We start from the raw sequence: 24,090 nt of genomic DNA on the forward strand, positions 1-24,090 counted from the left end.
CATGCTCACATCAGATCCAGCTCTCTCACACAGAAGCCACTGAGCAAGTGCAGGCTGTATAGGGATACTCCCACACAAGGATAGATAACTGTGTCACCTAATTTCATAGAGAAGAGAAAGTCAAACAAAATGAAAAAAAAAACAGGAAATTGTTTGAATTGAAAGAAAAAACCCTTAAAAAACAACTCATGAAACAGAAATAAATAATTTATCAGATAAAAAGTTCAAAGCATTAGTAATGAGAATGCAAACTGAATTAGGGAAAAGAATAGATTAATAGAGTGAGAATTTTAACAAGGAACAAGAAAATATATAAAAAATAACCAGTCGGGGGCTTCCTTGGTGGTGCAGTGGTTAAGAATCCACCTGCCAATGCAGGGGACACAGGTTCGAGCCCTGGTCCAGGAAGTTACCACATGCCACGGAGCAAATAAGCCCGTGTGCCACAACTACTAGGCCTGCACAATAGAGCCCGTGAGCCACAACTACTGAGCCTGCGTGCCACAACTACTGAAGCCCGCATGCCAAGAGCCCATGCTCCACAACAAGAGAAGCCACCGTGATGAGAATCCCACGCACTGCAACGAAGAGTAGCCTCCTCTTGCCACAACTAGAGAAAGCCCACACATAGCAACAGAGAGCCAACACAGCCAAAAATAAATAAATTAATTTATTTAAAAAAAATAACCAGTCAGAACAGAAGAATACAATAATTGGAATGAAAAGCACACTACAAGGAATTAGCAGCAAACTAGATGATGCAGAAGAATGCTAAATGATCTGAGAGATAGAATAATGGAAATCACCTAATCAGAGCAACAAAAAGAGAAACAAAATTTAAAAATAAAAACAATAATTCAAAAAGAGTAATGTACCAAAATGTTCATTGCAGCTCTATTTACAACAGCCAGGAGATGGAAGCAACCTAAGTGTCCATCATCGGATGAATGGATAAAGAAGATGTGGCACATATATACAATGGAATATTACTCAGCCATAAAAAGGAACAAAATTGAGTTATTTGTAGTGAGGTGGATGGACCTAGAGTCTGTCATACAGAGTGAAGTCAGAAAGAGAAAGACAAATACCATATGCTAACACATATATATGGAATCTAAGAAAAAAAAAGTGTCATGAAGAACCTAGTGGTAAGACGGGAATAAAGACACAGACCTACTAGAGAATGGACTTGAGGATATGGGGAGGGGGAAGGGTAAGCTGTGACAAAGTGAGAGAGTGGCATGGACATATATACACTACCAAATATAAAATAGCTAGTGGGAAGCAGCCGCATAGCTCAGGGAGATCAGCTCGGTGCTTTGTGACCACCTAGAGGGGTGGGAGGGAGGGAGACGCAAGAGGGAAGAGATATGGGAACATATGTATATGTATAACTGATTCATTTTGTTATAAAGCAGAAACTAACACACCATTGTAAAGCAATTATACTCCAATAAAGATGTAAAAAAAAAAATGAGAACAGTTCATAGGGCCTCTGAGACAACATCAAGCACACCAATATTTGCACTGTTGGGGTCTCAGAAAGAGAAGAGAGAAAGGGGTTAAAATGTAGTTAATGAAATTATGGCTGAGAACAGCTTGAACCTGAAAAAGGAAACAGATATCCAGATATAGGAAACAGGGTCCAAAACAAGATGAACCGAAACAGACCCACACCAAGACTTATAATAATTAAAATGGCAAAAGTTAAAGAGAATTCTAAAGGCAGCAAGAGAAAAATAAAGAGTCATATGCGAGGGAACCCCCATAATGTTATTAGCTGATTTTTCTGCAGAAACTTTACAGGCCAGAAGAAAGTGGCATGATCTATATAAAGCACTGAAAGAGAAAAATCTGCAACTTAGGATACTCTACCCAGAAAGATTATCATTTAGAATCGAAGGAGAGATAAAGAACATCCCAGACAAGCAAAAACTAAGAGTTCATCAATAATAAAACTACCTTAAAAAATGTTAAAGAGTCTTCCCTAAGTGGAAAAGAAAAGGCTTTAACACGAAGTGTCTATAGGAAGGGAAAAATCCCGCTAGTAAAGGCAAACATATAGTAAAAGCTGAGAATCGAACACTTAAAAAAGCAAGTTTGAAGATTAAAAGACAACAAAATTGTAAAATCAACTGTAACTAAAATGAACAGTAAAGGGATAAATATGAAGATGTAAAATGACATCAAAAACACAAAATGTGGGGGAGGGAAGTAAAAACATGTAGATTTTTTAGAATGCATCTGAACTTAAATCACTACCAGTTTAAAACAAATGGATATAGTTATAGACCAACATATATAAACCCCATGGTAGCCATAAATCAAAAACCTACAATAGGCATACAAAAACTAGAGAGAAAGGAACACAAGCATACCACTAAACAGAATCATCAAACCACAAGGGAAGAAACTGAAAGATGAACAGAGAAGAGTGACAAAAACAACCAGAAAATAAGTAGCAAAATGGCAATAAGTACGTACCTATCAATAATCACTTTAAATGCCAATGGACTAAATGCTCCAAACAAAAGACATAGAGTGGGTGATTGGATAAAAAACAGGACCCACCTATATGCTGCTTACAAGAGACTTACTTCAGAGCTAAAGACACACACAGACTGAAAGTGAGGGAATGGTAAAAGATATTTCATGCAGATGAAAACAACAGAAAGCAGGGGTAGCAATATTCATATCAGACAAAATAGACTTTAAAACAAAATCTATAACAAAAGACAAAGAAGGTCATTATATAATGATAAAGGGATCAATAAAAGAAGAGGTTATAACACTCATTAACATATAAGCCCCAATACAGGGGCACCTAAATATATAAGGTAAATATTAACAGACATAAAGGGAGAAATAGACAATAACAGTAGGGGACTTTAACACTCCACTTACATCAATGGGCAGATCATCCAGGCAGAAAGTCAATAAGGAAACAATGGTCTTAAACGACATATTAGGCAAGTTGGAATTAATAAGTATCTATAAGAATTCATCCAAAAAAAGCAGAAAATACATTCTTTGCAAATGCACATGGAATATTCTCCAGGACAGATCACATGCTAGGCTGACAAATGGGTCTCAACAAATTTGAGAGGATAGAAATTATATCAAGCATTTTTTCCAACCATAATGGTATAAAACTAAAAATCAATTACAGGAAGAAAAATGCGAAAAACACAAACACGTGGAGACTAAACAGAATGATACTTAAAAACCAATGGGTCAATGGAGAAATCAAAGAGGAAATCAAAAAATACCTCAAGACAAATGAAAATGGAAACACGATTTTCCAAAATATATGGGATGCAGCAAAAGCAGTTCAAAGAGTTTATAGCAATACAAGCCTACCTCAAAAAACAAGAAAATATCAAATAAACAACCTAACCTACCATCTAAAGGAATTAGAATAAAAATAAACAAATCCTAATGTCAGCAGAAGGAAGGAAATAACAAAGATCAGATAGGAAATCAATAAAATAGAGACACACACCCCCCCAAAAAAATAGAAAAGATCAGTGAAACCAAGAGCTGGCTTTTTGAAAAGATAAAGTTGATAAACCTTTAGCCAGGCTTATCAAGAAAAAAGAGAGAGGACTCAAATAAACAAAATAAGAAAAGAAAGAGGAGAAATAGCAACTGATATCACAGATATACCAAAAAATCATAAGACAATACTATGAACAGTTATATGCCAACAAATTTGACAACCTAAAAGAAATGAACAAATTTTAGAAACATACAACCTTCCAAGACTGAATCAGGAAGAAATAGACATTTTTTAATAGACTGATTACTAGTAGTGAAATTGAATTAGTAATCAAAAAACTCTCAGGAAACAAAAGTCTAAGACCAGATGGCTTCACAGGGAAATTCTACCAAACACAAAAAGAAGAGCTGATACCTATCTTTCTCAAAGTATTCTAAATGATTGCAGAGGAAGGGATACCCCCAAATTCATTCTATGAGGCCATCATTACCCTGATATCAAAACCAGACAAACACACTACAAAAAAAGAAAGTTACATACCAATATTGCTGATAAATATGGATGCAAAAATCCTCAACAAAATATTAGCAAAACAACTTCAACACTATATAAAAAGGATCATATACCATGATCAAGTGAGATTTATTCCAGGCATGCAGATTTGGATCAATATCCGTAAATTAATCAACATGATACACCACATTAACAAACTGAAGAATAAAAACCACATGATCATCTCAATAGATGCAAAAAAAAAAAAAAACATTTGACAAAATTCAACATTCATTTACGATAAAAACTCTTATCAAACTTGGTATAGAGGGAACATATCTCAATATAATAAAGGCCATTTATGACAAACCCACAGCTAACATCATACTCAATGGTGGAAAGCTAAAAGCTTTTCCTCTGAAATCAGAAACAAGAAAAGGATGCCCCTCTTGCAACTTCTATTTAACATAGTATTGGAAGTCCTAGCCACAGAAATCAGACAAGAAAAAGAAGTAAAAAAATGCAAATTGGAGGGAAAGAAGTAAAACTGTCACTATTTACAGATGACATGATACTATATATAAACCCTAGAGTCTCCACCAAAAAACTATTAGAACTAAAATGAATCCAGTAAAGTTGCAGAATACAAGACTAATATACAGAAATCTGTTGGTTATCTGTATACTAATAGTGAACTATCAGAAAGAGAAAGCAAGAAAACAATCCCATTTAAAATTGGGATAATTTTAAACCCCCCAAAATAAAATATCTAGGAATAAACTTAACCAAGGAAGTGAAAGACCTGTACTCTGAAAACTATAAAACATTGATGAAGGAAATTGAAGGTGATACAAAGAAACATATGTATCCAGTATTCACCAATTAGAAGAAATAATATTGTAAAAATGTCCATACTACCTAAAACAATCTACAAATCTAATGCAATCTCTACCAAAATACCCATGACATTTTTCACAGAACTAGAACAAATAATCTTAAAATTTATATGGAACCACAAAAGACCCTAAGTTGTCAAAGGAATCTTGAGAAAAAGAACAAAGCTGGAGGTACCATGCTACCTGACTTCAGACTATACTACAAAGCTACAGTAATTAAAACAGTATGATACAGGCATGAAAAAACACACATATATCAATGAAATAAAATAGATAGCCAGAAATGAACCCACACTTATATGATCAATTAATCTGTGACAGGGGATGCAAGAATATACAATGGAGAAAAGACCATCTCTTCAGCAAGTGGTGTTGGGAAAGTTGGACAGCCTCATGTAAATGAATGAAATTAGAACTCTCCCTCACACCATATTTTAAAAAAACTCAAGGTGGTTTAAAGACCTAAATATAAGACATGGCACCATAAAACTTCTGGAAGAAAATATAGACAGAACACTCTTTTGACATAAATCATAGCAAAATTTATTTTGGATCTGTATCCTAAGGCAAAGGAATCATAAGCAAAAAAATAAATAGATGGAAACTATTTAAACTTAAAAGCTTTTGCACAGAAAAGGAAACCAGGAAGATGAAAAGATAATCAACTGAATGAGAGAAAATATTTGCAAATGATATGACCAATAAGGGGTTAATATCCAGATATATATAAACAGCTCATACAACTCAATATCAAAACAAAACAACAACATTAAAAAATGAGTAGAAGATCTGAATAGACATTTTTCCAAAAACATATACAGATGGCCAACAAACACATGATAAGATGCTCAACATTGCTAATTATCAGAGAAATGGAAATCAAAGCCACAACAAGATACCACTGTACACTTGTCAGAATGGCTACCATCAAAAAGTCTGCAAATAACAAGCATTGGAGAGGACGTGGAGAAAAGGGAACCTTTGTACATTGTTGGTGGGATTGTAAATTGGTGCAGCCACTATGGAAAACAGTATGGAGGTTTCTCAAAAAAACTAAAAATAGAATTACCGTATGATTAAGCAGTTCCACTTCTGCGTATATATCTGGGAGAATGAAAATACTAATTCAAAAAAGATACATGCACCCCAATGTTCATTGCAGCATTATTTACCACAGCCAAGATATAGAAATAACATAAGTGTACATCAACAGATGAATGGGTAAAGAAGGTGTGGAGCATATATAAACAATGGAATATTACTCAGTCATAAAAAGGAATGAAATTCTGCCTTTTGCAACAACATGGATGGATTTGGAGAGTATTATGCTTAGTGAAATAAGTCAGACAGAGAAAGACAAATACTTTATGTTATCACTTGTACATGGAATCTAAATAATAAAACAAACCAGTGAATATAACAAAAAAAGAAATAGATTCACAGATATAGAGGACAAACTAGTGGTTATCAGTGGGTTGAGGGTAGTGGGGAGGGGCAAGAGAGGGGTAGGGGATTAAGAGATACAAACTACAATGTATAAAATAATTAAGTGGGCTTCCCTGGTGGCGCAGTGGTTGAGAGTCTGCCTGCCGATGCAGGGGACACGGGTTCGTGCCCCGGTCCGGGAAGATCCCACGTGCCGCGGAGCGGCTGGGCCCGTGAGTCATGGCCTCTGAGCCTGCGCATCCGGAACCTGTGCTCCGCAACGGGAGAGGCCGCAACGGTGAGAGGCCCGCATACCGCAAATAAATAAATAAATAAATAAGCAACAAGGATATATTGTACAGCACAGGGAAGTAGAACCATTATTTTGAAATGACGTTAAGTGAAGTATAATCACTATAATCACTATGTTGTACACCTGAACTAATATAATATTGTAAATCAACTATACTTCCATTAAAAAAAAAAAGAAAATCAGGAAGGATATAGAGTAAGTGAATGACACCATCAACCAAATAGAACTGACACTATTGAAAAATCCTCCCAACAGCTGAAGAATATACATTCTTTTCAAGTGCATATGGAACATTCACAAAGATAAATCTTACCCTCAGTCACAAAGCAAGGATTATTTTTTTAAATTTGAAATAACACAAAGTGTCTTCTCAGACCATATGGAATTAAACTAGAAATCAATAAGAGTAACACAATAGGGAAATTTCCAAACACTTGAAAATTAAACTATGCACCTTTCAAATAATCCATGGGTCAAAGAAGATATCTCAAAGGGAATTAGAAATATTTTGAACTGAAAGAAAATAAAAATATTGATACATCTCAAAATGTGTTGGGGGAGACCTTCTACATGGTGGAGGAGTACGACGTGGAGATCACCTTCCTCCCCACAATACATCAAAAATACATCTACAGGGCTTCCCTAGTGACACAGTGTTAAGAATTCACCTGCCAATGCAGGGGACATAGGTTCAAGCCCTGGTCCGGGAAGATCCCACATGCTGCGGAGCAACTAAGCCCATGTGCCACAACTGCTGAGCCTGTGTGCCACAACTACTGAAGCCCACCTGTGCTCCACAACAAGGGAAGCCACTGCAATTAGAAGTCCATGCACCATAGGGAAGAGTAGCCCCTGCTACCTGCAACTAGAGAAAACCCTGCACAACAATGAAGACCCAACGCAGCCAAGAATAAATAAATAAAATAAATAAATTTATTTTTAAAAATACATCTAGTTGTGGAACAACTCCTACAGAACACCTACTGAAGGCTGGCAGAAGATCTCAGACTTCCCAAAAGGCAAGAAACTCCACACGTACCTGGGTAGGGCAAAAGAAGAAAGAAAAAACAGAGACAAAAGAATAGGACAGGACCTGCACCTCTGGGAAGGAGCTGTGAAGGAGGAAAAGGTTCTACACACTAGGAAGCCCCTTCAGTGGCGGAGGGGTGTGTGTGTGGGGGGGGAAGCTTCAGAGCCACGGAGGAGAGTGCAGCAACAGGGGTGCAGAGGGCAAAGCGGAGAGATTTCCGCACAGAGGATTGGTGCTAACCACCACTCACCAGCCTCACAGGTTTGCTGGCTCAACCACCGGGGCAGGGAGCTGAGGCTCGGGCTTCAGAGGTCAGATCCCAGGGAGAGGACTGGTGATGGCTGCATGAACACATCCTGAATGGGGGCTAGTGCGCCACAGCTAGCCAGGAGAGAGTCCGGGAGAAACTCTGGACCTGCTCAAGAGGCAAGAGACTATTGTTTCGGGGTGCACGAGGAGAGCGGATTCAGAGTACCACCTAAACGAGCTCCAGAGACGGACGCAAGCCGGAGCTATCAGCAAGGACACCAGAGATGGGCATGAAAGTTTAAGGCTGCTGCTGTAGCCACCAAGAAGCCTGTGTGCAAGCACAAGTCACTATCAACACCTCCCTTCCAGGGAGCCTGTGCAGCCCGCCACTGCCAGGGTCCTGTGATCTAGGGACAACCCTGGAGAACACACAGCGTGGCTCAGGCTGTTGCAACCTCACACAGCCTCTGCCACTGCAGGCTCACCCCGCATTCCGTACCCCTCCCTCCACTCAGCCTGAGTGAACCAGAGCCCCTTAATCAGCTGCTACTTTACCCCGTCCTGTCTGGGCGGGAAACAGATGCCCTCAGGCAACCTACATGCAGAGGTGGGGCCAAATCAAAAGCTGCACCCCAAGAGCTGTGTGAACAAAAAAGAGAAACGGAAATCTCTCCCAGCAGCCTTAGGAGCAATGGATTAATCTCCACAATCAACTTGTTGTACCCAGTATCTCTGGAATACCAGAATAGACAATGAATCATCCCCAGATTGAGGCAGTGGACTTTGGGAACAACTGTAGACTTGGGGTTTTCTTTCTGCATCTGATTTGTTTCTGGTCTTATGTTTATCTTAGTTTAGTATTTAGAGTTTGTTATTATTGGTAGATTTGTTTATTGATTTGGTTGCTCTCTTCCTTTTTTAATATATAGATATATAGTTTTTTCTCTTTCTCTTTTTGCGAGCGTGTATGTGTATGCTTCTTTTTGTGATTTTGTCTGTATAGCTTTGCTTTTACCATTTGTCCTAGGGTTCTGTCTGTCCTTTTTCTTTAAAAATAGTTTTTAGCGCTTGATATCACTTGTGGATTTGTTTGTTGATTTGGCTGCTCTCTTCTTTCTTTCTTTCTTTTTTTAAATTACTTTTTTTTTTTTTGCGGTACTCGGGCCTCTCACTGCCGTGGCCTCTCCCGTTGCGGAGCACAGGCTCCAGACGCGCAGGCTCAGTGGCCATGGTTCATGGGCCTAGCCGCTCCACGGCATGTGGGATCTTCCCGGACTGGGGCACGAACCCATGTCCCCTGCATCGGCAGGCGGACTCTCAACCACTGCGCCACCAGGGAAGCCCTACTTTACTTAGTTTTAATAATATTTTTATTTTTTATTTTAATAACTTTATTTCGTTTTTTCTTTCTTTTTTTCTCCCTTTTATTCTGAGCCATGTGGCTGAGAGTGTCTTCATGCTCCAGCCGGGTGTCACACCTGGGCCTCCAAGTTAGGAGAGACTAGTTCAAGACATTGGTCCACCAGAGACCTCCCAGCTCCATGTAATATCAAACAGTGAATGCTCTCCCAGAGATGTCCATCTCAATGCTAAGACCCAACTCCACTCAATGACCAGCAAGCTACACAGCTGGACACCCTGTACCAAACAACTAGCAAGACAGGAACACAACACCACCCATTAGCAGAGAGGATGCCTAAAATCATACTAAGCTCACAGACACCCCAAAACACACCACCAGACGTGGTCCTGCCAACCAGAAAGACAAGATCCAGCCTCATCCAACAGAACACAGGCACCAGTCCCCTCCACCAGGAAGCCTACAAAACCCACAGAACCAACCTTAGCCACTGGGGCAGACACCAAAAACAACAGGTACTACGAACTGTAGCCTGCAAAAAGGAGACCCCAAGCACAGTAAGTCAAGCAAAATGAGAAGACAGAGAAACACACAGCAGATGAAGGCACAAGGTAAAAACCCACCAGGCCAAACAAATGAAGAAGAAATAGGCAGTCTACCTGAAAAAGAATTCAGAGTAATGATAGTAAACATGATCCAAAATCTTGCAAACAGAATGGAGAAAATTCAAGAAACGTTTAACAAGGACCTAGAAGAACTAAAGAGCAAACAAACAATGATGAATAACACAGTAAATGAAATTACACATTCTCTAGAAGGAATCAATAGCAGAATAACTGAGGCAGAAAAAAGGATAAGTGACCTAGAAGATTAAATAGTGGAAATAATTACCACAGAGCAGAAAAAAGAAAAAAGAATGAAAAGAATTGAGGACAGTCTCAGAGACCTCTGGGACAACATTAAATGCACCAACATTCGAATTATAGGGGTCCCAGAAGAAGAAGAGAAAAAGAAAGGGTCTGAGAAAATATTTGAAGAGATTATAGTTGAAAAGTTATATCTTATAACTTATAAGTTTTATATATATAAAACTTATATGGGAAAGGAAATAGTCAATCAAGTCCAGGAATTACAGAGACTCCCATGAGGTTAAATCCAAGGAGAAACATGCAAAGATACATATGAATAAAACTATCAAAAATTAAATATGAAGATAAAATATTAAAAGTAACAGGGGAAGTTCTCTGCTGTTGGGTGAGGCGCGGAGGGAAGTGGAAGGCCGCCCAGGTGGGGCCCGGGGGACCCGGCCAAGTGGGTGCTGGGAGTTGCGAGAAAAGAAACGTCATCATACTCTTCAATGTGGAAGGTGAGCTTTTCGAGTTATTGAAAGTGTTCAGAGAAGACGCTTTTCCTATAGCTTAATCATTCAACAGGCACTTATTAAGTGCAAAATAAAGATGGATACTTTGATGCTGAATATGCGGAATCTGTTTGAGCAGCTTGTACGCCAGATGGAGATTCTCAGTGAAGGAAATGAAGTCCAATTTATCCAGTTGGCCAAGGACTTTGAAGAATTCCGTAAAAAGTGGCAGAGAACAGATCACGAGCTGGGCAAACACAAGGATGTTTTGATGAAAGTAGAGACTGAGCGTAGTGCTCTGGATGTTAAGCTGAAGCATGCATGCAACCAGGTGGATGTAGAGATCAAACGGAGACAGCGAGCTGAGGCTGACTGTGAAAAGCTGGAAAGACAGATTCAGCTGATTCGAGAGATGCTCATGTGTGACACATCTGGCAGCATTCAACCAAGCGAGGAGCAAAGATCAGCTCTGGCTTTTCTCAACAGAGGCCAACCGTCCAGCAGCAATGCTGGGAACAAAAAACTGTCAACCATTGATGAATCTGGCTCCATTTTATCAGATATCAGCTTTGACAAGACTGATGAATCTCTGGATTGGGATTCTTCTTTGGTAAAGACTTTTAAACTGAAGAAGAGAGAAAAGAGGCGCTCTAGTAGCCGACAGTTCATTGATGGTTCCCCCGGACCTGTAAAGAAAACTCGTTCCATTGGCTCCACAGCAGACCAGGGAAATGAATCTATAGTTGCAAAAACTACAGTTACTGTTCCCAATGATGGCGGGCCCATTGAAGCTGTGTCCACTACTGAGACTGTGCCATGTTGGACCAGGAGCCGAAGGAAAACAGGTACTTTACAGCCTTGGAATAGTGACTCCACCTTGAGCAGCAGGCAGCCAGAGCCAAAAACCTACACAGACGGCTCCAACACTCCACAAAGCAATGGAGGGATGCGCCTGCATGACTTTGTCTCTAAGACCGTCATTAAACCCGAATCTTGTGTACCATGTGGAAAGCGAATAAAGTTTGGCAAGCTATCTCTGAAGTGTCGAGACTGTCGTGTGGTCTCTCATCCAGAATGTCGGGACCGCTGTCCCCTTCCCTGCATTCCTACCCTGATAGGGACTCCTGTCAAGATCGGAGAAGGAATGCTGGCAGATTATGTGTCCCAGACTTCTCCAATGATCCCTTCAATTGTTGTCCACTGTGTAAATGAGATTGAGCAGAGAGGGCTGACCGAGACAGGCCTGTATCGGATCTCAGGCTGTGACCGGACAGTAAAAGAGCTGAAAGAGAAATTCCTCAGAGTGAAAACTGTACCCCTCCTCAGCAAAGTGGATGACATCCATGCTATCTGTAGCCTCCTGAAAGATTTCCTTCGAAACCTCAAAGAACCCCTTCTGACCTTTCGGCTAAACAAGACCTTTATGGAAGCAGCAGAAATCACAGATGAGGACAACAGCATAGCTGCCATGTACCAGGCTGTTGGTGAACTGCCCCAGGCCAACAGAGACACATTAGCTTTCCTCATGATTCACTTGCAGAGAGTGGCTCAGAGCCCAAGCACTAAAATGGATGTTGCCAATCTGGCTAAAGTCTTTGGCCCTACAATAGTTGCCCATGCTGTGCCCAATCCAGATCCAGTGATAATGTTACAGGACATCAAGCGTCAACCCAAGGTGATAGAGCGCCTGCTTTCACTACCCCTGGAATACTGGAGTCAGTTCGTGATGGTGGAACAAGAGAACATTGACCCCATGCATGTCATCGAAAACTCAAATGCCTTTTCAACACCACAGACCCCACATGTTAAAGTGAATTTACTGGGGCCTGTGACCACTCCTGAGCATCATTTCCTCAAGACTCCTTCATCCAGCTCCCTGTCACAGAGAGTCTGCTCCACCCTCACCAAGAACACTCCCAGATTTGGGAGCAAAAGCAAGTCTGCCACCAACCTAGGACGACAAGGCAACTTTTTTGCTTCTCCAATGCTCAAGTGAAGTCACGTCTCCTCTTACTTGCCAGCGTTTACTGACTACAAGGAAGGGCGCACCTGTACTCTCTGCTCTGCAGCCTCCTGTACTCATTACTACTTTTAGCATTCTACAGGCTTTTAATTGAGTTTAATTGTGCATGGGGGTTTTATGAAAACTATTTATATCTCCTTCTCCTCAAGTAATGTAATAGCAACACCTTGTGCTGTCTTCGGGAGCTTTTAGATGGGAGGTCTTTACAGGGGTAGAAGTGGGGTATGGAATTCGCTGTGATTCTTTTGGGGGCTGGGGATACATCCCTTTGGCTTAAAGCCAAATTCTCTCATGTAATGACCTTTCTCTGGTGTAATTTCCATGAGACAGTGGTAGAAGCCCTACCTCTTTGGTAAGATTGACTTGTCTCAGGGTGGGGAGTGGGAGGGCAGGGTAAAGAAAGGTTTTGACAGAAGATTTAGGATGGCTCCTTCGAGAACTTGGAAATTCCCCTTCCCCCATTATGAACTGAGCTATAACACGGAGCCTTCATAGAAATGGGGTACGGTGAGGACTGAACTAATAATGGGAGTGTGCTTAGCTTTAATTTGGATTGATTAGGTTTAATAGTGTTAAGTGGCACAACCTTGTAAAAGTGATACTACAATTTATATTTATTTCTAATTGGCCTCTGGCTGGACTTTGGGTTTGGTTGGGGTCAAAGCCAGTTTGTTCTTAAGTTGAATTCATTCTGATGCTTGACAGCCCCCACCCCCTTGTCCATTTAGAAGCCCTGCTTCTAAAAGTCAGTGTTCCATCTGTTTGGCACTCAACTAACAATTAAGAGTAGGCTATAAGGGAGGATTGTCAATATTTTGAGTGGCAAGAAAAGCCACAGTCATTTTGTCTTTGCACTTTGGATACTGAAATCTTCCTGTGTAACATAGCTACATCTAGATAAATGTGAGCTTTTTCTTCTATGAAAATTATTTCCAATGTCTATCAAAATGCTTTCTTTTATAGAATGTTTCTGACCCATAGTGGCCTATAAAATATGTATTTGGAATAATATTTGGAAAAAAGTAAATAGTTTTTTTTCAAAATGAAAAAAAAAAGTAACAAGGGAAAAACAACAAATACCATACAAGGGAATCCCATAAGGTTAACAGCTGATCTTTCAGCAGAAACTCTGCAAGCCAGAAGGGAGTGGCAAGACATATTTAAAGTGATGGAAGGGAAAAACCTACAGCCAAGATTACTCCACTCACAAGAATCTCATTCAGATTTGACGGAGAAATTAAAACCTTTACAGGCAAGCAAAAGTTAAGAGAATTCAGTACCACAAAACCAGCTTTACAACAAATGCTAAAGGAACTTCTCTAGGCAGGAAATACAAGAGAAGGAAAAGACCTACAATAACAAACCCAAAGCAATTGAGAAAATGGTAATAGGGACACACATATCGAGAACTACCTTAAATGGATTAAATGCTCCAACCAAAAGACATAGACTGGCTGAATGGATACAGAAACAAGAACAGTATATATGCTGTCTACAAGAGACCCACTTCAGACCTAGGGACACAGACACACTGAAAGTGAGGGGATGGAAAAAGATATTCCATGCAAATGGAAACCAAAAAAAAAATGGAGTAGCAATTCTCATATCAGAGAAAATAGACTTTAAAATAAAGATAAGGGCATCCTTGGTGGCACAGTAGTTGAGGGTTCGCCTGCCAATGAACTGTACATGGGTTTATGCCCCAGTCTGGGGGGATCCCACATGCTGCGGAGTGGCTGGGCCCGTGAGCCATGGCCACTGAGCCTGTGCGTCCGGAGCCTGTGCTCTGCAACGGGAGAGGCCACAACAGTGAGAGGCCTGTGTACCACAAAAAAGAAAAAAAATTAAAAAATAAAGATGATTACGAGAGACAAAGAAGGACACTACATAATGATCAAGGGATCAATCCAAGAAGAAGATATAAAAATTGCAAATATTTATGCACCCTACATAGGAGCATCTCAATACATAACGCAAATGCTAACAGCCATAAAAGGGGAAATTGACAGTAACACAATCACACTAGGGGACTTTAACACCCCACGTTCACCAATGGACAGGTCATCCAAAATGAAAATAAATAAGGAACACAAGCTTTAAATGACACATTAAACAAGATGGACTTAATTGATATTTATAGGACTTTCCTTCTAAAAAACAACAGAATACACTTTCTTCTCAAGTGCTCATAGAACATTCTCCAGGATAGATCATATCTTGGGCCACAAATCAAGCCTTGGTAAATAGAAAATTGAAATCATATCAGGTATCTTTTCTTACCACAACGCTATGAGAATAGATATCAATTCAGAAAAAATCTGTAAAAAATACAAATACATGGAGGCTAAACAGTACCTACTAAATAACAAAGAAATCACTGAAGAAATCAAAGAGGAAATCAAAAACACCTAGAAACAAATGACAATGAAAACATGACGACCCAAAACTTATGGGATGCTGCAAAAGCAGTTCTAAGTGGGAAGTATATAGCAATACAATCCTACCTCAAGAAACAAGAAACATCTCAAATAAACAACCTAACCTAAAGCAATTAGAGAAAGAAGAACAAAAAACCCTAAAGTTAGCAGAAGAAAATAAATCATAAAGATCAGAACAGAAATAAATGAAAAAGAAAGGAAGGAAACAATAGCAAAGGTCAATAAAACTAAAAGGTGGTTCTTTGAGAAGATAAACAAAATTGTTAAACCATTAGCCAGACTAATCAAGAAAAAAAGGGAGAAGACTCAAATCAATAGAATTACAAATGAAAAAGGAGAATTAACAACAGACACTGCAGAAATACAAAGAATCATGAGAGATTACTACAAGCAACCATATGCCAATAAAATGGACAGCCTGGAAGAAATGGGCAAATTCTTAGAAAAGCACAACCTTCTGAGACTGAACCAGGAAGAAAGAGAAAGTATAAACAGACAAATCACAAGCACTGAAATTGAGACTATGATTAAAAATGTTCCAACAAACAGAAGCCTAGACCCAGATGGCTTCAAAGGCAAATTCTATCAAACATTGAGAGAAGAGCTAACATCTATACTTCACAAATTCTTCCAAAATACAGCAGAGGGAGGAACACTCCCAAACTCATTCTACGAGGCCACCATCACCCTAATACCAAAACCAGACAAAGATGTCACAAAAAAAGAAAACTAGAGGCCAATATCACTGATGAACATAGATGCAAAAATCCTCAACAAAATATAGCAAGCAGAATCCAACAGCACATTAAAAGGATCATACACCATGATCAAGTGGGGTTTATCCCAGGAATGCAAGTATTCTTCAATATACACAAGTCAATCAATGTGATAAACCATATTAACAAGCTGAAGGATAAAAACCATATGATTATCTCAATAGATGCAGAAAAAGCTTTCAACAAAATTCAACACCTATTTATGATAAAAACCCTCTAGAAAGTAGACACAGAGAAAACTTATCTCAACATAATAAAGGTATATATGACAAACCCAGAGACAACATTTTTCTCAATGGTGAAAAACTGAAACCATTTCCTGTAAGATCAGGAACAAGACAAGGTTGTCCACTCTCACCACTATTATTCAACATAGTTTTGGAAGTTTTAGCTGCAGCAATCAGAGAAGAAAAAGAAATAAAAGGAATCCAAATTGAAAAAGAACTAAAGCTGTCACTTTTTGCAGTTGACATGCTACTATACAGAGGAAACCCTAAAGATGCTACCAGAAAATTGCTAGAGGTAATCAATGAATTTGGAAATGTAGCAGGATACAAAATTAATGCAGAGGAATCTCTTGCATTCCTACACACTAAAGATAAAAAATCTGAAAGAGGAATTAAGGAAACACTCCCAGTTACCATTGTAACAAAAAGAATAAAATACCTAGGAATAAACCTACCTAAGGAGACAAAAGATCTGTATGTAGAAAACTATACGACACTGATGAAAGAAATTAAAGATGATACAAAGAGATGGAGAGATATACCATGTTCTTGGATTGGAAGAATCAACATTATGAAAATGACTATACTACCCAAAGCAATCTACAGATTCAATGCAATCCCTTTCAAACTACCAATGGTATTTTTCACAGAACTAGAACAAGAATTTTCACAATTTGTATGGAAACACAGAGGACCCCAAATAGCCAAAGGAATCTTGAGAAGGAAAACGGAGCTGGAGGAATCAGGCGCCCTGACTTCAGACTATGCTACAAAGCTATAGTAATCAAGACACTATGGTACTGATACAGAAATAGAAATATACATCAATGGAACAGGATAGAAAGCCCAGAGGTAAATCACGCACATGTGGTCACCTTATCTTTGATAAATGAGGCAAGAATATACAATGGAGAAAAGACAGCCTCTTCAATAAGTGGTGTTGGGAAAACCAGACAGCTACATGTAAAAGAATGAAATTAGAACACTCCCTAACACCATGCACAAAAATAAACTAAAAATGGATTAAAGACCTAAATGTAAGGCCAGACACTATAAAACTCTTAGAGGAAAACATAGGCAGAACATTCTGTGACATAAATCATAGCAAGATCCTTTTTGACCCACCTCCTAGAGAAATGGAAATAAAAACAAAAATAAACAAATGGGACCTAATGAAACTTAAAAGCTTTTGCACAGCAAAGGAAACCATAAACAAGACGAAAAGTCAACCCTAAGAATGGGAGAAAATATTTGCAAATGATGCGACTGCCAAAGGGTTAATCTCCAAAATATACAAACAGCTCATGCAGCTCAATATCAAGAAAACAAAAAACGCAATCCAAAAATGGTCAGAATATCTAAACAGACAATTCTCCAAAGAAGATATACAGAATGCCAACAAATACATGAAAGGATGCTCAACATCACAAATCATTAGAGAAATGCAAGTGAAAACTACAATGAGGTATCACCTCACACCAATCAGAATAGCCATCGTCAAAAAATCTACAAACAATAAATGCTGGAGAGGGTGTGGAGAAAAGGGAACCCTCTTGCACTGTTGGTGGGAATGTAAACTGATACAGCCACTATGGAGAACAGTATGGAGGTTCATCAGAAAACTAAAAATAGAACTACCATACAATCCAGCAATCCCACTATTGGGCATATACCCTGAGAAAACCATAAATCAAAAAGAGTCATGTACCACAATATTCATTGCAGCTCTATTTACATTAGCCAGGACATGGAAGCAACCTAAGTGTCCATCAACAGATGAATGGATAAAGAAGATGTGGCACATATATACAATGGAATATTCCTCAGCCATAAAAGAAACGAAGTTGAGTTATTTGTAGTGAGGTGGATGGACCTAGAGTCTGTCATACAGAGTGAAGTAAGTCAGAAAGAGAAAAACAAATACCGTATGCTAACACATATATATCTAATCTTAAAAAAAAAATTAAATGGTTCTGAAGAAACTAGGGGCAGGACAGGAATAAAGACGCAGACATAGAGAATGGACTTGAGGACACACGGAGGGGGAAGGGTAAACTGGGACAAAGTGAGAGAGTAGCATTGACATATATACACTACCAAATAGCTAGTGGGAAGAAGCTGCATCGCACGGGGAGATCAACTCGGTGCTTTGTGACCACCTAGAGGGGTGGGATAGGGAGGGTGGGAGGGAGACACAAGAGGGAGGGCATATGGGGATATACGTATATATGTATAACTGATTCCCTTTGTTATACAGCAGAAACTAACACAACATTGTAAAGCAATTATACTCCAAAAAAGATGTTTAAAAACATGTGTTGGATGAAGGTAGAATAGTGTTAATGTGGAAATTTATAGCATTGAATGGTTATGTTTGAAAAGAAGAAATGTCTGAAATCCATCATCTGATCTCCAACCTTGAGAAACTAGATTAAGAAGAACAAAATAATTCTAAAACAAGGAGAAAGTAAACAATAAAGATAACAACAGAGGGAACATAACTCAATATTTTGTAATAACCTATAAGGGAAAAGAATCTGAAAAGGAATATGTGAATCACTTTGCTGACCACCTGAAACTAACACAACATTGTAAATCAACTATTTCAGTTTTAAAAAAGAAAAAAAAAGATACAGCAGAATTCAAAGAGATTGAAAACAAAAACATTAGAGAAACTTGATAAAACCAATAGCTCGCTCTTTAAAAATATTAACAAAATTTTGAAAAATTTAGGAAGACTGGCAGAGAGAAACAGGAGATGTAAACAACCAACATCAGGGATGAAAGTGGGACTATAACTACAGAACCTACAGACATTGAAAGAGGAGTCAGAAAAATATTATCTTTTCTTTTGAAGTATAGTTGCTTTACAGTGTTGTGTTAGTTTATACTGTACAGCAAAGTGAATCAGCTATATGTACACATATATCTCCCCTTTCATGGATTTCCTTCCCATTTAGGTCACCACAGAGCACAGAGTAGAGTTCCCTGTGCTATACATTAGGTTCTCATTAGTTATCTGTTATATACATAGTATCAATAGTGTATGTATGTCAATCCCGATCTCCCAGTTCATCCCACCCACTCTTCCCCCTTGCTATCCCTACTTCTGTTCTCTATGTCTGTGTCTCTATTTCTACTTTGCAAATAAGATCATCTATACCATTTTATTAGATTCCATATATATGCATTAGTATTTTTTTTTTCTCTTTCTGACTTACTTCTCTCTGTGTGACAGTCTCTAGGTCCATCCACATCTCTACAAATGACCCAGTTTCATTCCTTTTGATGGCTGAGCAATATTCCATTGCAAATATGTACTTCGTCTTCTTTATCCATTCCTCTGTTGATGGATATTTAGGTTGCTTCCATGTCTTGGCTATTGTAAATAGTGCTGCAATGAACATTGTGGTGTATGTGTCTTTTTGAATTATGGTTTTCTCTGGGTATATGATTAGTAGTGGGGTTGCTGAGTCACATGGTAGTTCTACTTTTAGTTGTTTAAGGTACCTCCATATTGTTCTTCATAGTGGTTGTATCAATTTACATTCCCACCAACACTGCAAGAGGGTTCCCTTTTCTCCACACCCTCTCCAGCATTTATTGTTGGTAGATTTTTTGATGATGGCCATTCTGACCAATGTGAGGTGATACCTCATTGTATTTTTTATTTGCATTTCTCTAATAATTAATGATGTTGAGCATTTTTTCATGCATTTGTTGCCATCCATGTGTCTTCTTTGGAGAAATGTCTATTTAGGTCTTCTGCCCATATTTGGGTTGGGTTTTTTGATGTTGAGCTGCATGAGCTGTTCGTATATTTTGAGATTAATCCTTTGTCCATTGCTTCATTTGTAAATACTTTCTCCCATTCTGAGGGTTGTCTTTTCGTCTTGTTTATGGTTTCCCTTGCTGTGAAAAAGCTTTTAAGTTTCATTAGGTCCCATTTGTTTATTTTTGTTTTTATTTTCATTACTCTTAGCGGTGGGTCAAAAAAGATCTTGCTGTGATTTAAGTCAAAGAGTGTTCTTCCTATGTTTTCCTCTAAGAGTTTGATAGTGTCTGGCCTTAACATTTAGGTCTTTAATCCATTTTTAGTTTATTTTTGTGTATGATGTTAAGGAGTGTTCTAATTTCATTCTTTTCATGTACCTGTCCAGTTTTCCCAGCAACAATTATTGAAGAGACTGTCTTTTCTCCATTGTATATTCTTGCCTCCTTTGTCATAGATTAGGTGACCATAGGTGTGTAGGTTTATCTCTGGGCTTTCTATCCTGTTCCATTGATCTATATTTCTGTTTTTGTGCCCATACCATACTGTCTTGATTAATGTAGCTTTGTAGTATAGTCTGAAGTCAGGGGGCCTGATTCCTCCAGCTCCATTTTTCTTTCTCAAGATTGCTTTAGCTATTCGTGGTGTTTTGTGTTTCCATACAAATTGTGAAATTTTTTGTTCTAGTTCTGTGAAAAATGCCAGTGGTAGTTTGATAGGGATTGCATTGAATCTGTAGATTGCTTTGGGTAGTATAGTCATTTTCACAATATTGATTCTTCCAATCCAAGAACATGGTATATCACTCCAGCTGTTTGTGTCATTTTTGATTTCTTTCATCAGTGTCTTATAGTTTTCTGCATACAGGTCTTTTACCTCCTTAAGTAGATTTATTCCTAGTATTTTATTCTTTTTGTTGCAAAGGTGGATGAGATTGTTTCCTTAATTTCTCTTTCTGATCAGAAAAATATTATCTTAAAGACAGACAGCAATAGAGAACCTCAAAGGACTAATGAACTCCTATCCACCCCACAAATTCAGGGGGAAAAGCTGTCTGTCCTCTAAAGCTTTCCTTCAATACAACAGCATTTCATTCTTCAATACAACAGCATTTCATTTCATTCTAACCCCCCAAAATATGTTTTATCTATCCTACTTTTTAGCAACTTAACTACCAATACAAGGCACTGCTGTGAGCAAACAAGTCTTAGGTTCCAAAATGGCTTTTATTGTTCTTTTCTGTATACCTGTATCTCCAACAGAAACTGTTTAAAACAATGTTTCTCAGATATTGGGGACCAAAAGTGATTTTAGTTGAGTAGAGGGAGGTGGCACTTCAGTAACATCAAATCATTTCTCATTTATCCTTCTGATTAAGGGGAAAACCCTCATGTTAGTGTGAACTTTTAACACCTAACACTTGTCAATCACCCCTTCTTATTTTAATTAACATCAAGCTTGAGACCCACCACCTTCAGCAGACAGTACTAGTTAGCAAGAATAAAACCATTACTTTGCTTCATTTATATATTCTTTCTCTCACTTCTATTTGTGGAAGTGATATTAGTTTTTCATTTCACTGTTGGGATATAGCTTCTTTTTCTTTCTTTTTTTTTTTTTTTTTTTTTTTTTTTTGGATATGTTGGGCCTTCGTTGTTATGCACAGGCTTTCTCTAGTTGCAGTGAGTGGGCTGCAACTAGAGCACTCTAGTTGTTGTGGTGCATGGGCTTCTCCCTGTGGTGGCTTCTCTGGTTGCAGAGCATGGGCTGTAGGTGCAGGGGCTTCAGTAGTTGCAGCATGTGGGCTCAGTAGTTGTCGCACACAGGCCATAGAGCCTGCAGGCTTCAGTAGTTGTGACTCACAAGTTCTAGAGCACAGGCTCCATAGTTGAGGCACATGGGCTTAGTTGCTCTGCTGCATGTGGGATCTTCCCAGACCAGGGATCTAACATATGTCCCCTGCATAGGCAGGTGGATTCTTTTTTTTTTTTTTAACATCTTTACTGGAGTATAATTCCTTTACAATGGTGTGTTAGCTTCTGCTGTATAACAAATGGAATCAGCTATTCATATACATATATCCCCATATACCCTTCCTCTTGTGTCTCCCTTCCACCCTCCCTATCCCACCCCTCTAGGTGGTCACAAAGCACAAAGCTGATCTCCCTGTGCTATGTGGCTGCTTCCCACTAGCTATTTATTCAACATTTGGTAGTATATATAAGTCCATGTCACTCTCTTTGTCACTTTGTCCCAGCTTACTGTTCCCACTCCCCATGTCAGCAAGTCCATTCTCTACGTCTGCATCTTTATTCCTGTCCTGTCCCTAGTTTCTTCAGAACATTTTGTTTTCTTTTTTTGTTTTTTTAGATTTCATATATATGTGTTAGCATATGGTAATAGTTTTTCTCTTTCTGACTTACTTCACTCTGTGTGACAGACTCTAGGTCCATCCACCTCAATACAAATAACTCAATTTCGTTTCTTTTTATGGATGAATAATATTCCATTGTATATATGTGCCACATCTTCTTTAGGCAGGCAGATTCTTAACCACTGCACCACCAGGGAAGTCCCTACTTTCTTTTTAAAATATGTTGAAGTAAAAAACAGAGAAACATTTAAAAAAATCATCCCATTTCCGTACAAATAGTACTTGGATATGGCAAAATTATAAAGGTACTTGAAGAAAAGTTGGTGTAAGGAAATAATTGAAGTCTGTGGAAAATTGAATTAAATAATATTATCAATATGTCAATTTTACCTAACAGATATTTAAGTCAATTAAAAGGAAAGTAATATTTAATAGTAGGGCTTCTTTCTTTGTCTCCCCATTAAGTTGGAATAAAAATCAAACGTACTTGCTGAGTCTTTAGCATTTCATTAAAAGACACTGGAGCAATAGTGAAAATAAGTGATTTTAAATGTCTTTCCAAAGAATTCTGGAGAATCTGTGTTAATTTGCTATCTTGATAGCTTATAAAGCCACTTGACATTATCCACAGTTTTAGTAATCAATCTCTCTAGGTAATCTATCCTAGATCAAAAACCTAACAAAATTTCTTTTTGAATTTTATTTTATTTATTTTTTTATACAGCATGTTCTTATCAGTTATCCATTTTATGCATATTAGTGTATATATGTCAATACCAACCTCCCAATTCATCACACCCCCACCCCCACCGGCTGCTGCTTTCCCCCCTTTGTGTCCATACGTTTGTTGTCTACATCTGGGTCTCAATTTCTGCCCTGCAAACCGGTACATCTGTACCATTTTTCTAGGTTCCACATATATGCATTAATATACGATATTTGTTTTTCCCTTTCTGACTTACTTCACTCTGTATGACAGTCTCTAGATTCATCCACGTCTCTACAAATGACCCAATTTCATTCCTTTTTATGGCTGAGTAATATTTCATTGTATATATGTACCACAACTTCTTTATCCATTCGTCTGTCAATGGGCATTTAGGTTGCTTCCATAACCAGGCTATTGTAAATAGTGCTGCAATGAACATTGGGGTGCGTGTGTCTTTTTGAACAGTTTTCTCTAGGTATATGCCCAGCAGTGCGATTGCTGGGTCATATGGTAATTCTATTTTTAGTTTTTTAAGGAACCTTCATACTGTTCTCCATAGTGGCTGTATCAATTTACATTCCCACCACCAGTGCAAGAGGGTTCCCTTTTCTCCACATCCTCTCCAGCATTTGTTGTTTGTAGATTTTCTGATGATGCCCATTCTAACTGGTGTGAGGTGATACCTCACTGTAGTTTTGATTTTCATTTCTCTAATAATTACTGATGTTTAGCAGATTTCATATGCTTCTTAGCCATCTGAATGTCCTCTTTGGAGAAATGTCTACTTAGGTCATCTGCTCATTTTTGGATTGGGTTGTTTGTTTTCTTAATATTGAGCTGCAAGACCTGTTAATATATTTTCGAGGCTAATCCTTTGTCTGTTGATTCGTTTGAAAATAATTTTTCCCATTCTGAGGGTTGTCTTGTCATCTTGTTTATAGTTTCCTTTGCTTTTCAAAAGCTATTGTTTCATTAGGTCCCATTTGTTTATTTTTGTTTTTATTTCCATTACTCTAGGAGGTGGATCAAAAAAGATCTTGCTGTGATTTATGTCAAAGAGTGTTCTTTCTATGTTTTCCTCTAAGAGTTTCATAGTGTCTGGCTTTACATTTAGGTCTCAAATCCATTTTGAGTTTATTTTTGTGTA

General features: G+C 38.4%; 1 protein-coding gene across 1 annotated transcript; it reads left to right on the forward strand.

Moving 5' to 3' along the window:
* Positions 1-10,718: 10,718 nt before the first annotated feature.
* LOC309963923 (rac GTPase-activating protein 1-like) lies at positions 10,719-12,620 on the forward strand (the record flags this gene model as incomplete). The annotated part of the gene is made up of 1 exon (XM_082842463.1): positions 10,719-12,620. Exon 1 carries the CDS (start codon positions 10,722-10,724, stop codon positions 12,618-12,620), a length of 1,899 nt encoding a protein of 632 aa, XP_082698589.1. The 5' UTR covers positions 10,719-10,721.
* Between the last annotated feature and the right edge of the window lie 11,470 nt (positions 12,621-24,090).

The sequence above is a fragment of the Leucopleurus acutus genome (assembly GCF_964270905.1).
Source record: "Leucopleurus acutus genome assembly, chromosome: 7".
Classification (NCBI taxonomy): domain Eukaryota; kingdom Metazoa; phylum Chordata; class Mammalia; order Artiodactyla; family Delphinidae; genus Leucopleurus; species Leucopleurus acutus.